Source organism: Eptatretus burgeri, chromosome 13, assembly GCF_056783735.1.
Source record: "Eptatretus burgeri isolate ZD-2024b chromosome 13, Ebu_testis_v1, whole genome shotgun sequence".
NCBI classification, from domain to species: Eukaryota; Metazoa; Chordata; class Myxini; order Myxiniformes; family Myxinidae; genus Eptatretus; species Eptatretus burgeri.
In genome coordinates, this window is record NC_140973.1 from 52,758,941 (window position 1) to 52,775,956 (window position 17,016).

General features: G+C 43.1%; 1 protein-coding gene across 1 annotated transcript in view; it reads left to right on the forward strand.

Annotated features, from left to right (window-relative positions):
* The first annotated feature begins 3,883 nt into the window (after positions 1-3,883).
* The window catches only part of LOC147014487 (uncharacterized), a 38,070-nt gene continuing 24,937 nt past the window's right edge, over positions 3,884-17,016 (forward strand). Inside the window, exons 1-4 of the mRNA XM_085852475.1 lie at positions 3,884-4,023; positions 4,298-4,343; positions 5,524-5,599; positions 9,984-10,181. Of these exons, the coding sequence (XP_085708601.1) occupies positions 4,298-4,343; positions 5,524-5,599; positions 9,984-10,181 (320 nt within the window). The 5' untranslated portion in view covers positions 3,884-4,023. The remainder of the gene's footprint in view (positions 4,024-4,297; positions 4,344-5,523; positions 5,600-9,983; positions 10,182-17,016) is intronic.

Genomic DNA, 17,016 nt, shown 5'->3' on the forward strand with positions numbered 1-17,016 from the left:
GCATGTACGGCCACGCACGTACGGGCACGCACATACGGGCGCGTACTAGTATAAGATCAAGAAGAGTGGGCCTAAGAGGGAGCTTTGTGGAACCCCACAGGAAATTGACTGAAGAGTTGACTCAAAACCGTTAATATCTATATGTTGCTTTCTATCAGAAAGATAGTTCCTGAACCACTCCAAGGCCTTTCCCCTGATTCCATCGTGGGATAGTTATATATTAGTATTTCATGATTAATTGTGTCCAAGGCCTTGGAGACGTCCAGGAAAATACCAACTGGCTGTGACATGTTGTCAATAGCTCGGGCAACCTTATCAATAAATAACAGCAATGTGTGTGAAGTTGAATGTTTTTGGCAGAAACCAAATTGAGACCGAGCAAAATCTTGAAAATTACTTTAAAATTTCATCGGGTGAGAATAGTCTTTTTTTTTTTTCAAGAATCTTCGATAAGGATGTCAAAAGTGATATTGGGCGATAGCTGCCCAAGTCTTGCTGGTCACCTCTCTCGACTATCGGAATGACCTTTGAGATTTTAATTCTTATTTGGAACAATACTGTTATGGAAATGGCCCTGAATGGGACTACTAAATATAGGATTAGCTCAGATCCCCCATTAAATGCCTGTTTAGATAGGTTGTGTGGTGTAAGGGACGATCTGTGTGTCGGGAGGTGTAGAAGACTGTGTTTTTATGTTCATACGTTGGTGAAACGAGAGAAACAAGAGATGATTCTTCTTCCTCTCCTGTACGAACGGGAGGGGAGTGGCCTCGAGTGAGAGGTGTGGCCTGGAGAGGCAGTGACGCGAGGGGCGGAGCCTTTGGTCAGAGAGTCACCGAGATAAGCGAGAGAAAACAGAAACAAAAGATGAGTATGTGGAAATAGTGGCGCTCGAAGTGTGCTCGTGTTTCGACACGAGCGGAAAAAGGGACCTCTGAGTTTGGGGAACGGCAGTCACGAGAGAAAAGAAAAGGGAACGAAAGGAGTGCTGTGTGTGAGAAACGGCCGGGTTCTCGAGGCGTGCTCGGAGTCGCTTCGAGGCGAGCGAACGAAGGAGGAACCGTGTTGGATCTGCCGGGAGAGACGCTAACCCGACCTGCACGTCGGTGATTCGACCGAGAGAGGCACTGAGAGGACGAAGCGGGAGTCGGGCTTCGAGGCGGGAAGGCTGGAGAGGAGACGCCGGACCTTCGGACGGTCCTTACTCACCAACGGCAATGGCGCGTCACGTTTACCGATCCGCCTGTGGAAGTCGGACCTCGACTTTGGCCTTGTATGGAGAACAGGCCAGGCCAGGGATTTGTGTGCTGGACCATGAAAAAGATCAGCTGAGGCTCATCTTCGACCCTACGCGAGGTCAGAGCGCGTGGAGACCGCGCACGCGGTGACTAAAGGAGGAAGAATACCGTGCCGCCATCTTGCCGCGCAGCACGTTCGAGCGGGAGTTTGAACCTGTGGACACCACCGCTTATTACGAACGATATTTGTGCTTTTGGATACGGTCCTCTCGTCCATGAGCCATCACCAAGTACTCTGTGTGCATGCATGCTGTTTGTCTGTCTGTTTTGTTTGCACGTGTTGTATAAGGCATATTTCGTAGAATCCCCTCGAAACCTTTAGACCGTGGTTCCCCAGGTAAGAACGGGTAGATAGTTAGTATAACCATTGCAGTATTTATTGCTTGTGTTGTGATCCCTGATGTTCCCCAATAAATCTGGTTAATTCTTATGCAGTTGCCGCTATGGATTAATGCGTGTCACGTCGAGGAACGATCCATTCGATTGGCATGTAAGACCAAAAATGGTTACAGGCTGGTAGACTCCGCTCGGTCACTGACAAAGCCAGTCTGTAACTCGGGGTTCTATCTCCCCAACTGGTAAGGTACAGGATTACGTTGGTATCGCGATTGAAGATGCGTGACCCGAGGCCTGTGCCGAGCCAGCCGGCGTTATAGACTCCCGGAGACGGCGGTGGCGAGGGTGGCACCGAGGACCGGGTCAGGTTCCCGCCACCCCAGATCCGTATCAATACCATTAACTGAAGACAAGTTGAGAATGTAAGGTTAATGGCAGAACTATTTTCTGAGTAACCTTCTTCAGAAGAACGTTGGTTATTTAATCATAACCCAAACTTTTTTTCATCTTAAAGTTTCATGAACAGGTGAGTTGAGGACTTGAAGTCACGGTTTATATGACGTAGAATTTCCTTGGGTCCAAGCTTGTGTTAATAAAATGCTTTACGAATAGTCGTTACTGCTCAATAAGTAATTTAATTTCCGAGGAAAGTAGTTATGTTCACCTAAATGGGGGGTAGGGAGGGAGAAGAGTCCTTGTCACCATTACTATTTCTACATGATTAAAGTGCACATCTCAACACTTACATTACTGGTCAAAAAGCCTTTCACATCAAATGCCGTGAGTTTAAGACACAACAATATTTCAAGGAATTTATATCCGAACGATCGTTTTCATTCATTCGCTCATTCATTTCGTATCTCGAATGCAGCCTGTGGCCGCTGATGCAGTGCCCCTTTCGGTTTATTGGCGGAATTTGTAATTTGTTCATGGTGCCAGCGATAGCTTCCTTACTCTTCACGAAGGACACCATGGGTTCTTTAACGTCCATCAACTAATACCAACAAATAGCACACACATTGATGAAACACCTGGATGACAGTTTATAGTTGGGTCGGGATTCGAACCCAGGCTGGACCAGTGTGACCACTCCTTGGCTTTTTTCATAAGATCTTGGCTATTCGTTGTTCACCTTGGCGTCTGGGTTTTCTATAGGTTTTCTATTTTCATCGCTTTTCCGAATCCTTGTGAATTCTTGGCTTTTTTTCATTGGTTCACCTTGGCATTTATGAAAATGAGGACTGGTCACACTGGGCTAGACAGCATTGAGGGGAGTGTATATATCTCTGGGTCATTCTGCCAACCTGGCAAGATTCCATACATCCATGCATCACACTAATTACCATTGATTAAGTATAATTGATCAGATTAGATCTTTTGTTGTATCAGACTTGGATAATTATCTATAAAGTGTTGTATCCAAATGTGCCATTTCGTATAAATTCTAAACCATGTCGTTTTTATCCTCGAGTTTGTTTCTTAATGACTTTTTAATAAAAAATATTTTTAACTACTCCAACCCAATACCTTCATGGTTTTAATTCGTGTTTCCTTGTGTTTTATGGCCGGGCACTTGCCAGTGGCTTTGGTGGAGGAGTGACGAAAGCATTTGTGGTGTTCGGTTCGATTCCAATGGCCTCTCATCAACCTGGCCTCGAGAAGAGGTGGTCATTGTACACCACCTGGTCGAGTTGTTCACAGAAATGCCCCTCTGACGCCCTAACAGACCCTCACATTGGTGACCATTGAACACCTAGAGACACGGAATGTCCTCTCAAACCTCACCCAACAGAGCCACACTCGGATCATTTCTGGAAGGGCACATTCTTAGGGCAATGCAATTATGAAGACATTAAGCCTGGTGTTGACTAACTGGTTAGGGTGGCGGCTTGGGATCCTAGGGTCCTGAGTTCAAGCCCTGTTGGCCGCTGAATTAATACACTAGGAGGTTGACTCAGCCTGTCATCCTTCTCATGTCAGCAAAATGAGTACCAGTGTACTGGTAAGGGGGACACTGCATCAGCGGCATAGCTGTGTCCCAACCAATGATACAACCAGCAGCAACAGGCTGCACTCGACAGAGAGAGATGAAGACATTTTGTTGTGGTGTTTAGAGCATTCCTGCCATGCTTTCAATCAGATAAAAATAAAACATTCCTTCCCATTTCGCCCCACACAAAATTGTTTGTAAAATGCGTATTTAGGGCGTATCCCCCCCCCCCCGGAAGGATGTGTGGGTGTGTCTTTAATATTTGCCGACGTATCCATATTTATATATTTTCCTGTTTTCTCGTTGTCACTTCAATAGAGCATTTAGTCACTGTGACGATAATAACCTACCGGTAGGCTCTCCACCAAGGAACCCAACATCTGGACTCATTGACACAAGGTGAGTTTTCATATCTGCTTTCCACATGACCTTATACTGTCTGTCCCATGACCTTACACCGTCCTTTGTCACAAACACTGTGTTGTCATGGAGAATACAGTGCAAATATAAAGTATTGATTTATCTATATTTTTGATACCTATTTATGATATACCCTGACCCGTAAATTTTTAAATCTCATGTTTCTCTTACATTCTCATGCTTATTTGTTCTTCGGCCCCCTCATCCAACCCTCCCCACACCGATCCCCCCCCCCCCGATCCCATCCCTGTAGATGAGCAAACCGAGACCGAACTCCTACTATGGCACCACGCCAACCTGTAAGTAACCTGAGCTGGCATTTAGCTGAGAAGCATTACACGAACTCTAACATGAACCAAACATCCTAACCCCATTACCCGAACACCCTAACACTCTAACCCAAGTGCTCAAACGCCCTCATCATAACCCTAACTGAAATACACTACATGGGCACACTAATCATAACCCCAACCCAAATACCCTCAAACCCAAATCATCACCCGAACTCAAATACCCTCAAACCCTAATTATAACCCAAACCCAAATACCCTCAAACCCCAATCATAACCCTAACTCAAATACCCTCAAACCCTAATTATAACCCTCACCCAAATACCCTAAAACCCAAATCATCACCCAATCCCAAATACCCTCAAACCCTAATCATATCCCCAACGCAAATACCCTAAAACCCAAATCACAACCCTAATCCAAATACCCTCAACCCCCAATCATAACCCTAACCCAAATACCCTCAAACCCCAATCATAACCCTAACCCAAATACCCCAGCACTCTAACCCTAAACCCAAACCAAACCCTAACAGCTTGGCGCTGAAGGAGAGGAAAGCTGTACAATGGGAAGGGAAGGATAATTTTGTCCAAGTGTTGTGTTCACATTGATGTGGACGAGTTGGCTGATTGGTGGAAGCTCAGGCTCTCAGGATGCTGATGGAATCCGAGGTTGAGTTGTGAATCTTTATTGAAAGCGGACCTCATCTTGTCAGAGAGAATTTGCGATCTCGAACCAAACGCTCATTTGAACTCTTTAAAGGGCTTTGTTGTTTATTCGAATATCCGGTGCAGCTCGTGATGACCTTGGGAACAGTGATTTGGACAAAACGTCACAGGAAACTCCACATGTCGTCATGGTTAGGGTAGCGGTCGTCATGATGGATACAAAATTAATTTATTGTGCTCGAAAAAGCTCCACCATCGTTTCTGGGACATTTTAATGGTAAAGGAATGAGAATGTAAGTTTGTAAAGTTTCATTTAGAGTTTGAGTTTTGTCGCAAAGATGATGCAAAGCAAGGTGGAGAAACCTGTTGAGGATATGATGGAAATTGCTACCTGATTGCACTATCTTCGTTTTGTTTGTCATTCCATGAACACTTTGTTTAACCTCCTCAACTCTCTCTCCTCCTCCTGCTCGATCCCCCACCCGGCCATGTTCCTCTTCTCCAATCAATATCCGATCAGCCCCAATGGCTTCTTCAAAAGTCCGTCCTGATCAAAGCTGGATCAATCGTACCAGCAGCGAAGAGAGTGTGCTCAGGTGTGTACACTCATTACAACAAGTGTGTGTGTGTGTGTGTGTGTGTGTGTGTGTGTGTGTGTGTGTGTGTGTGTGTGTGTGTGTGTGTGTGTGTGTGTGTGTGTGTGTGTGTGTGTGTGTGTGTGTGTGTGTGTGTGTGTGTGTCGTTTTGATGAATGTAAAGAACTTTCATTTCAAAGAAAAAACTTTTTAAAGTTACAACAGTTGCGCCTTGCCTCACTCTAAAGACTCGGAATTGTTGATTTTGAAGAAAATCGATGATTGACTGTGACATTGAAATCTTGCCTTCACGATTTGTTTATGACTCGACGAATGAAGAAATAAAACAATTATATTTCACCTTTCATCGAGAAATGAATTAGCAATGGAATGTGAATTATGAAAATTGTTAGAATTCCTTGTTAATTGATCGATCGAAGTCCAAAAAATGGGAATGGAGACTTAAGAAAGCTGAAAATTTTCCGAGTCTCTAGTTGAGATTCAGCTCTTCCTGGCCGTGCCCAATCCAGTGGACCTTACTCTTGAACAGAGCATTGGAACTCTTCCTGGCTCGTGTCCAGTCCATGGACCATACTCTTGAACAGAGCATTGGAACTCTTCCTGGCTCATGTCCGGTTCAATGGACCATACTCTTGAACACAGCATTGCCAAAGCACTTTTTCCTTGGCTATTTGGCACACTCTGGACAGGTCACCAGGTCAGGCCAGGTCAGGAATGGGAGCATGTGCCAGAGCAGTGCGTCGCTGCGTCCACTTTGTGCCGGCACTCCAGGGGCCTCCGTCTGGCCACCCCCAGGCAGATGCCTGGCCCATCCTCATCTCCTTGAGATGCCGATAAACCTGCTGCAACCACGAGGAACGTGGTCGGCCCACTGGCCTCCTCCACTCACGAGGCTCCCTCGCTGAGATAATCTGGTGAGCAGGATCAGCGTTAGGAAAATGAGCCACATGTCCATACAGCCACAGCTGACACAAACGGACTATGCAGGCAACAAATTTCATTTGAGTCTCTCTCAGCAACCGCTTGTTGGACACAAAGTCTGACCAGCGATAGCTAAGGATTCTCCAAAGAGACCTGGTACCAAAGGAATTAAGTCTCCATCTCAGATACCTGGTCAGAGTCCGAGTCTTGCATCCATAGAGCAAGACTGGAAGCACCAAGACCCTGAAGACTCGGACTTTCGTCCTCCCGCACAGGTACCGGCAGGGCCACACCCCATGATCCAGTGAATCTATGAATGCCCAGGCCCGACACAGATGTTTGTTGACCTCTGACTTACAGCCAGCAGAGACATGAATATCACTGCCATGGTAAGTGAATCTCTCCACGACCTCAACATCCTCACCACAAACAGGTACAGACAGGACAGCAGCATCCAAGATGTCACCGAAAGCCTGGATCTTAGTTTTGACCCAGGAAACCCGTAATCCCAGCGGCTCTGACTCCTCATTCAGCACCTCAAAGGCTCCCAAAAGGACATCTAAAGTCTCCGCAAAGATGACTGCATCATCTGCGAAATCAAGGTCAGAGATCTTGACATTCCCAAATGATGCACCACAGCTTGATCTCTCTGACATCCTCCCCAGAATCCAGTCCATACAAGTTCTGAAAAGTGTGAGGGCCAGCACACACCCCTGACAAACTCCAGGAACAACTGGAAATAAGTCGGAGATGGTACCACCACGTCTCACAGCACTCTCAGTACCAGAGTATAGTTCAGACATCAAATCGATCAGTTTTGGTGGCACCCCACGAAGACCAAGAATCCTCCAGAGGGCATCCCAATTCACTGAATCAAACGCTTTACAGAGATCAACATAGGCTGCAAGCAGCCCTTGCCGAAACCCTCATCTGCATTCGGTGAGGACCCGAAGAGCAAGGATACGGTCAATCGTTGACCTCTTTAGTGTAAAGCCTGACTGCTCTGGATGCTGGTGTTCAAGCAGATGGTGGTGAACCCTATCAAGAATTACCCGAGCAAAGACCTTGCCCGGCACTGAGAGCAGCGTCACCCCTTGGTAGTTGTTGCAGTCCTGGCGATCACTCTTCCCTTTCCAGAGAGGGACAACAAGGCCCATCTTCCAGTCAGTTTTGATGATGCCTGTGTTCCAGGCAGAACACAGAACTGCATGCAACAACATGAGTACAGCATTTCCACCAGCCTTGAGAAGTTCAGCATGGATGCCACAGATCGCTGGAGCTTTACCCCATTTCAACAGGTTCACCGCAGCCTGCGTTTCCACAAACGAAGGTGGACCACAGTTGATTGGAGGCTCAGCAACAGTGATTGTAACACCCCTGACATCCAAATCGACAGCTGGGGATCAGCCTGGTACAACCGCTCAAAGTAACCGGCCCAGCGGGTCTTCACTTCGGACTCCTCTGTTAAGAGCCTACCACCCTCTGCTATAACTGCAGCACAACAAGGGATGGGCTTGGATGAACGCAATATGCGAATTCCCCTGAAAGCAGGACGAGAATCACTTGACCACAGGTGATGCTCTACAGGTCACCACTCTAACCAATTATTGGAGTACAGTTGTGCCACTGATGCTGTGCCCCTTTTACCAGTCCACTGGTACTTATTTTGCCAACCACAAGAGGATGATAGGCTGTCAACCCCATCTGGTGTTAATTCAGCAGCCAAAATAATTCGAACTCATGACCCTAGGATTAAAAGCCAACCACCCTAACCACTAAGCCAACTACAGACTTTCTGACTCGTATCTAAATGAAACAAAACAAGCATTAAAAAGTGTCACTTAATGATAGTACATAATTTGAACAAGAAAACCAATGTGTTTAAGACGTATTCATAATAATAATAACTTGAACCAATGTCTTTCATATTGTAACAGCCAAAACGATGATGATGTTGACGATGATGATGATGATGATGATGATGATACCACATGTGGTGTTCAAAATGTTCTGCGGACAAGACTATGCTCGATCCTACAAGACTCATCAAAAAAGTATAATTAGGCATTATATATATATATATATATATATATATATATATATATATATATATATATATATATATATATATATATATATATATATATATATATATATATATATATATACACACACACACACACAATAAAATACCTTTAAATATTTCCTTCCATATTATATCAAATAATTTATTGAAAAATAAAAAATGCTGGTGCTTATTGCACTATTGTGAATGTCTCGTTTTTTGAACATTTTGAATGCTCCTCATAACAAGAGACACAAACATATGATCAGTAATTTTGTAGCCTAACATCATAAGTATAAACTAGAGGGAGAGCACTCGGTAGAGTGCAAAACCTCCGCCGCCAATACTGCTGGGTCACTCAAGTGAACCTGATATCCTATTCATTCAATTTGACGTCAACAGTGCTCACAGAGTTATAGTTTGCAACTTTCCCTTTTACTTTTAACTTTTACATCCTCAATTCATTCATACTCACTACTCAATTCATACTCCACAGACTCAAATCATTCTCTAAAAAAAAATTGTTACAGAAAAAAAACTTCGACAAAATTTTCTAAGTTTTTTTTCTCTAACAATTTTTTTTTTTTGGGGGGGGGGGGCTGGCAATCACTTAAAACATGTAGAAATGCAAAAACTAAAATTCAAATATTATTTCAAAATGGCCTCCATAGCGGCCATATTGGACTTTGGACCAAGTCCAAAATCTAATGGCATGATCCTTGGACCATACCTAATCCCCACACCAAGTTTCGTCGAAATCCGCCAAGGAGTTTTTCCGTAATACTGTTCACAAACAAACAAACAAACAGACAGGGGTGAAAACAGTAACCTCCATCCATCTTCGATGGCAGAGGTTAAAAATAAAATCGGAGTGATGTTCCATCAAAGGAATGAAATTGTTGTAAAAGTACTTTGTCGAAAAATTCAGCAATAATTGTGGAAAATGAAGAGTCTACTTGATATCGGTCGTTATAGGTTGTTTCTGTCCGTTGGTGGACTCATTGATTACACCTCATTTATACGTATTGTCTCTCCAAAGATTATGCCACTATTGTCACAAAACATTCATTACTCATTGGTTCAATGCTGGCAGTAATTGCAATAATTTACATTTACATTTTACAAAATGGAATGTAAAGCACCTGCCATGGAGTGGACACCTGTCCAGGATTGGTTCTTATACAAGAAAAGGTTCACAAATTGTTCTGAACATCCTCATGCTTTGTCAAGATTGTGAGCTTCACCATCACCATTGCCACCACTACCACCACCACACTTGGCAACAATTTTGCTTTCTTTAAAATATAATTGTTATTGAAATGTGAATTTCTAAAGGTATGGAATTGCAATTTATTGATAACCTTGTCCTCTTCCCACTTGCTGTTTCTCCCAACTCAGGCCGACTCCTCGGAAGTTTGAAATTGGTGATAGTTCACAAAAAAAGCAGACGAGCAGCTTCGTGTCCAACCAATACTCATCAGGTGCTTCGGGTTCGACAAGTCCTGGGTACAAGTCTCGCAGTACTTCAAACATTTCGTACTCATCAGGCGGGACAGGTCCTGCGTTTGAATCTTATAGCAGTTCAAGCAACATCAAGTAAGAGAAAACACATCCACAAACAAGGCTGCCTTTCTTCCAGGGGCTTCATAATGCCTGCTTGTTTATTTCACTAACTAGCAATGCAAAACGAGTGATAAAACGTCGTGGGGTAGGAAGAGTTGCTGGAGTTTTAGGCTTGGGTTGAGTTTCCTGGGGCTTGGGTGGGTAGCTTTGCCATCCAACCAGTTCAGCCACGTTCTTGACTGTCACAGTACACACCTTTCAGGCTGGTACAGATGAGCTGTTCTGAACAGGTGTGTGTGTGTGCATACGCATCATCTACAGTTGACTCTTGCTCGTTTAAATAACCACCGATTGAAATCCAGCAGTTGTAATAAATGCTTTTTCAGCATAGCAATTCGTTTACTCAGTCGTACTTAATACATTATCATTTTGTAAAGCCTGGTGTTGGTTCAGTGGTTGGGGTGGTTGGTTTATGGATCTTCGGGTCCTGAGTTCAAGCCCTGTTGGCTGCTGAATTAATACCAGGTGTGGTTGATTCAGCCTGTTATCCTTCTGAGGTTGTTGAAATGAGTACCAGTGTACTGGTAGAGAGGCACAGCATCAGTGGTATAGCTGTGCTACCAAGAAGTGATAGCTACCCTGCTAGCTAAGCTGCCATTAGCAAGAACAGAGGTCATTTTGTCGAACAGCAAAGAGAAACACCATCCATTCACTTTTGATACTTTTCTGATCATTAGGCTCTGTTCAGGGCTCTAATGTGGTGATACTGAATAAGCAGGCACTGACAATGTAAAATATTCAGGTTAGTATTAACTGCTAACCCTTAGAGAAAGGGTAAGCAGTGAGGTTATCTTTGTTAGCACTAAAGTTGATGTTGGTGGTTATGGATAACACTGGGGTTAGTGAAAAGGTTAGCCTTGTTGTTAGTGCAGCATTTCTACCAAGATTAGCCTTTATTTTTTTTACTAACTTGTACCAATGTTAGCCATTTTTACTCACGCTACATTTGAATGGTTACTTAATACAAAATGGTCTTCTATTGCTCTGGAGTTTGTGTGATGTGATGCATGATGTGAATATTTAGTATGCTATGTCCTGGAATGGCCAACGTGGCCTGATTCTTGAATATGAATGCCCCAGGTAGTTTAACCAACATTTACAGAGGTTTAAATAACTCTAAGTGTGTCGGTAAAAACTGTGCCTTCTCCACATGCAACCACACCTTCCATCAGACGGCGCAATGCTGGTCTCCCCACTTGCAGTGGAGATGATGCGGCACGTGGGTGGAGCATGAATATAATTTTAATATTCAAACCTGGTTACGTCACATGCTAAGATACATTCCATCTGCCGAGCTGGGGTGGGGGTGGGGAAGGATGGGGCACATGGGTCCCAAGGTTGTTGTAAATTATTGTAATTTTAAATAAGGGCCAACCCAATGGCTGTGGTTACTGAAATTAAACTTCGGCACGGCCGCATACTAAGTGTGAGCCTAAATGGGTGGGGTTCAGGGCCAGCCTTCGGGCCCCAATCATCCTCAAGTTTTATTTTTGTGCTCTCGTGCATCCTCAACTGTTTTGAGGAACTATTTTACAATGCTGATTCAGTTTTTTCTGAAATGTATATTTTATACTGGTGTGAAACCGCACAGGTGTTGCTGTTTGTCGAGAAAAATCTAGTGTCTCCTTAAATAAACAAATAAATAAATAAACTCAGTCACAGTTCTTCTTGAGACCAATTTCTTTCTTTCTTTGATTTATTTTTTTAAAATAATGAAGGAAAGATAACTTCACATATGTGTACTATGATAACAGTGTTAGTTGAAACTCTACTCCTTAGAAATAAAGGAATCTGACTGTTACAAGGTATCCACACAATTAATCTTAGCCGCCACTCAACAGCGCCAATGTGGTCACAGTCACGTGCACTTGCTGAAGACTTTGCCTTCTGGAGAAGAGTCTTGCTGAGAACAATATTCTTCTCCAGAAGGCAAATTCCAAAAGTTTATATTACACACCTGAAATGATCCAAACAAGAATTATGGTAATGTCGTAATTTATGAGCGAAACAAAAGTTACGTGAGACGACCAAATTAATTTATGAAAAACAGGTAAACATGAAAAGTACTTTTCAAAGATGTGTAATTGTATTGTAGGAGTTCAATTTCCAAGATGCAATGTCTTCTTGTGCGGAAATAAACTAAACTGGTTCCATACACAATGCCGACTTACCCTCGTCGTTTACCGGTTGGGTGCAAGGCAATAATTTTGACCATTCTCGATGTAATTTAGTGAATGAATGAACTGTTTTCTTCTTTTTAGGTGGAGTGGCCAGCAAATTGGATCTTTCGTTACTCAAAATTGAAGCCATTACGATTGGAAAGACCGGATAAAGAAACCACAGAATTGTGCAGTGGTATTTAACCGTGTGTTCACTGCTGCAAGAGCCTGGTGTGACTTAACGGTTCAGGTGACTGGCTTAAAGCCGCTGTCACACCTTGACGTTTTAGCCAGCGTATGGCAAGGTATCAAAAAGTATGTAAAATGCTGCCGTACGCTGAACTATTGATGTTTTTTTTCTTCCAGTTTTTGACGTACTCATAACGAGTTGGACGTATGCATAACGTATTAGTAACGTACACAGAACGTTTCAATCACATATAGATAACTTATACCAATGAATGCTGAGCGTGTTGTCAGCGTTCACAACCTATGCCCAACGATAGTCTAACTTATGCATAGCGCGGCAGCTTATCGCCGACGATCACGTGGCATAGCCTATTAAAAGGCTGCGGCTCGACGATTCAAATCATAACCGCACTAGACATCGAAGTGTCAAGCCACTGTCATACCTTGACGATTTAGCCAGAGTATGAAAAATTTGTCTAAAACGCTGGCACACGTCGAATACGTTATGGGTAAGTTTTGTATACGTTAAGAGGACAAGGCATATGTCGTAGTATGCTGGCATACGTCGTCATATGCTGAGTACATCGACAAATTTTCAGCATGTTGAAAATTTCTCGACGTACTCGGCGTATGACACACGTTCCGCATACGCTGGCATAAGTTGTAGGCACGCTACGCGATCGTTGACACACGTCGACAAACGTTACTTGTAAGTTACTCATAAGTCGAAACACATCGAGGTAATGGTTAGCGTCAGTGTTCCAGACTCCCTGTTTTTTTTTTTTTGTTTGTCTTTTTGCTTTGGTATGACGGTGATGTTGACACTTCGATTTCTAGTGTGGTTATGATTTAAATCGTTGAGCGGCAGCCTATGAATTATATTATATTATAACCGCACTAGAAATCGAGGTGTCAACATCACCGTCATACCAAAGAAAAAAAGAAAAACCAATGTCACCCGCAGGGTGACCCGTATCTTGCCAAAAGGTGACCACGTGTGACTTATTTAAGGTCACACTGAGGTGAACAGAGCTGCTATCCACCAGGAGCGACTCCTTGAGGAATATCTGCCTACGAGAGATTCCGATGAGAATCGTTCTACAGAGTAGCCATGAAAAATATGCTTTTGCCTCATAACATCACCAAATGACGTCATAATGTCTCAAGCTTGACATATCTAGAAAGCACTCATCGAGGTGTTCAATTTGAGGTACGACACGATATGGTTCCTAAAACTTGAAAATTTGACCTTGGGGTCAAATATGTTTGACCTGAGGCGCTAACCATGAAGGTCAAGGCCAATCGCCACCAAAAATTAATCAGCTGAGCGCCAGACCATGAGCTATATTCCCATGAAGTTTGAAGACGATCCGATCAAAATTACTCAAAAAATAAGGGTTTCGTCGACTCCCCTGATTTGCGACAAAGTGACCTTGACCTTTGACCTTGACCTTCAAAATTTTATGCTCTGAAAGCGACCTCTATAGGCCTCTGATATGCGAAGTTACAAAAATTTCCAATGACAACTGTGCTCTGCAGAGTGATTTATACGTGATTACAGACCAAAAAAAAAAAAAAACAACAAAAAAAAACATATTAAGGTCAAGGCCAATCGCCACCAAAAATTAATCAGCTGAGCGCCAGACCATGAGCTATATTCCCATGAAGTTTGAAGACGATCCGATCAAAATTACTCAAAAAATAAGGGTTTCGTCGACTCCCCTGATTTGCGACAAAGTGACCTTGACCTTTGACCTTGACCTTCAAAATTTTATGCTCTGAAAGCGACCTCTATAGGCCTCTGATATGCGAAGTTACAAAAATTTCCAATGACAACTGTGCTCTGCAGAGTGATTTATACGTGATTACAGACCAAAAAAAAAAAAAAACAACAAAAAAAAACATATGAAGGTCAAGGCCAATCGCCACCAAAAATTAATCAGCTGAGCGCCAGACCATGACCTATATTCCCATGAAGTTTGAAGACGATCCGATCAAAATTACTCAAAAAATAAGGGTTTCGTCGACTCCCCTGATTTGCGACAAAGTGACCTTGACCTTTGACCTTGACCTTCAAAATTTTGTGCACTGAAAGGGACCTCTATAGGCCTCTGATATGCGAAGTTACAAAAATTTCCGATGATAACTGTGCTCTACAGAATTTTTTTATACGTGATTACAGACAAACAAAAAATAAAAAATAAAAAAAACATACAAGCTGACTAACATATCCAAAACTTCGTTTTGGCAAGATAAAAAACCAAAAAAACCAGGGAGTCTGGAACACTGACGCTAACCATTACCTCGACGTGTTTTGACTTATGAGTAACTTACAAGTAACGTGTGTCAACGATCGCGTAACGTGCCTACAACTTATGGCCAGCCTTAAGCGGAACGTGCGAGTCATACGCTGGCATACGTCAAAAAATTTCAAGCATGGAAAATTTGTCTAACAGCTCGGCGTACTACGACGTATGCCAGTGTGCTCTTAACGTATACAAAACTTACCCATAACGTATTCGACGTGTGCCAGCGTTTTAGACAATTTTTTCATACGTCGGCATACACTGGCTAAATCATCAAAGTGTGACAGGGCCTTAAGATCTTAGGGTCTTCAGTTAGAGCTCCTGTTGTGCTGTTGAAATAACACCAGGTGGGTTGATTAAGCCTGTCATCCATCTGAGGTTGGCAAAATGTGTACCAGCTTACTGGTAACAGGGGCACTGCATCAGTGGCACAGCTGCACATCCAGAAATGATTCAACTAGCAGCCACAGGCTGCATATGAAACAATATCTGTGACAAGATTTCTGTAAGCCTCGTTCTGATTGGCTGTTGTATGGAGCTTACCTTTTGCCTGGAAACACAAGGTTCTTTGGAAATCACATGAGGGTTTATCACAACCTCTGTGGGTCATCAGGGTTGGAGGCGAAAGAGCAGGTCAAATCCACCAGATATGGGAACCATTTGGGTACTTCCTGCCCAGCCTGAGACCTGCACCGGCAGCACCTTATGATGTTGTAGTTACCTGTCCAGCATTAATCCTCAACTAAGGTAAAGTTCATGAGTAGCCAGGAGCTCTCTATCCTTTCTAGCATGTGTAATGATAATGATAATCTACATATAATGGAGAAAGTGTTTGTATATCTGCTCTACACTCATTGGTTGGACAGCTGGCAGGATGTCACCCACAGTTGTAACCTGGAAAAAAAACATCGCACGTCCGCCATTTTGGTGCTATGGCAAGTCTAAGACGTCTTCAGAAGTGCCATATTTACAATCACAATGCCCTCCTTATAAGTTTTCCATTCAGTGTCAAACAACTGAAGCGACTGCAAAATGGATCATTAAAATACCGAAAGGTTGGAGTCTATAGGATTCATCGGCCCTATGAAGGTGACAGTATCGAAAGCATAACTGCCAACACCCCCCCTCCCCACCCCCAGCTTTCAGCAGTCATCTACCAATATATATTATTTGTGTACTTGACCAGCCTACCAATTTCATTGCTGAATAATAATGAAAATTACTGTTTTCATAAAATAATGCCCTATCGAAGTTTTTGATCGACTTATATTGTGATAACTTAAATTAATCAGAAAAATATGATAATTTGCTTTCATTTTGAATTTTAATAAAGCATCTTAAAATGTACAAATTTAAGGTTAAAATGACAAAATTTCCCAATGTGACCAATTTTTAGCTCACCTGGAATGTCGTTCTGGGGAGCTTATGGGATGGCAAGTCGTCCGTCCGTCCGTCCGTCCGTCCACAAATACTTTCAACTCCTTCTCTGAAACTAAACATAGGATTTCGATGAAACTTTACCACGACGTTCATCACCATGTTTATACCAAAGTTTGTTCATGCCATTAAAAATAATCTGGCACTAAAGGGGTCAACAGGGGTTGCCCCTCAAAAGAGGTATTTGCTTTCTTCTCAAAAACTACACATGCAATTCTGATGAAACTTGACCACAACCATCATCACCCGTGGCCTACAAAAGTTTGCTCACGGCATGAAAAAAAATTCGTGGTCTGAGGGGGTCTACGGAGGGGAGCTTGTCCCTCCCCCTCCCCAAAGAGATATTTGCTTTCTTTTCAGAAACGACACACACAATTCTGATGAAACTTGATTTCAAACTTCATGACCCATAGTGCACCAAAGTTTGTGCATGACATTAGAAAAATCGGGCTCGAAGAGGGTGTAAGAGGGTTGCCCCCAAAATTTCTTTATGCTTTCTTTTCCCGAAACTACACAAACAGTTCTGATGTAACTTCACCACAACCTTCATCACCCATGATGTAGCAAAGTCTGTTCATGACATTACAAAAATCGGGGTCTAAGGGTGTGTAATGGGGGGGGTGGTGCCTCCCAAAATATGTATTTGCTTTTTTTCTCCGAAACAACACACACAATTTTGATGAAACTTGACCACAAGGTTCATCACACGTGATCTAC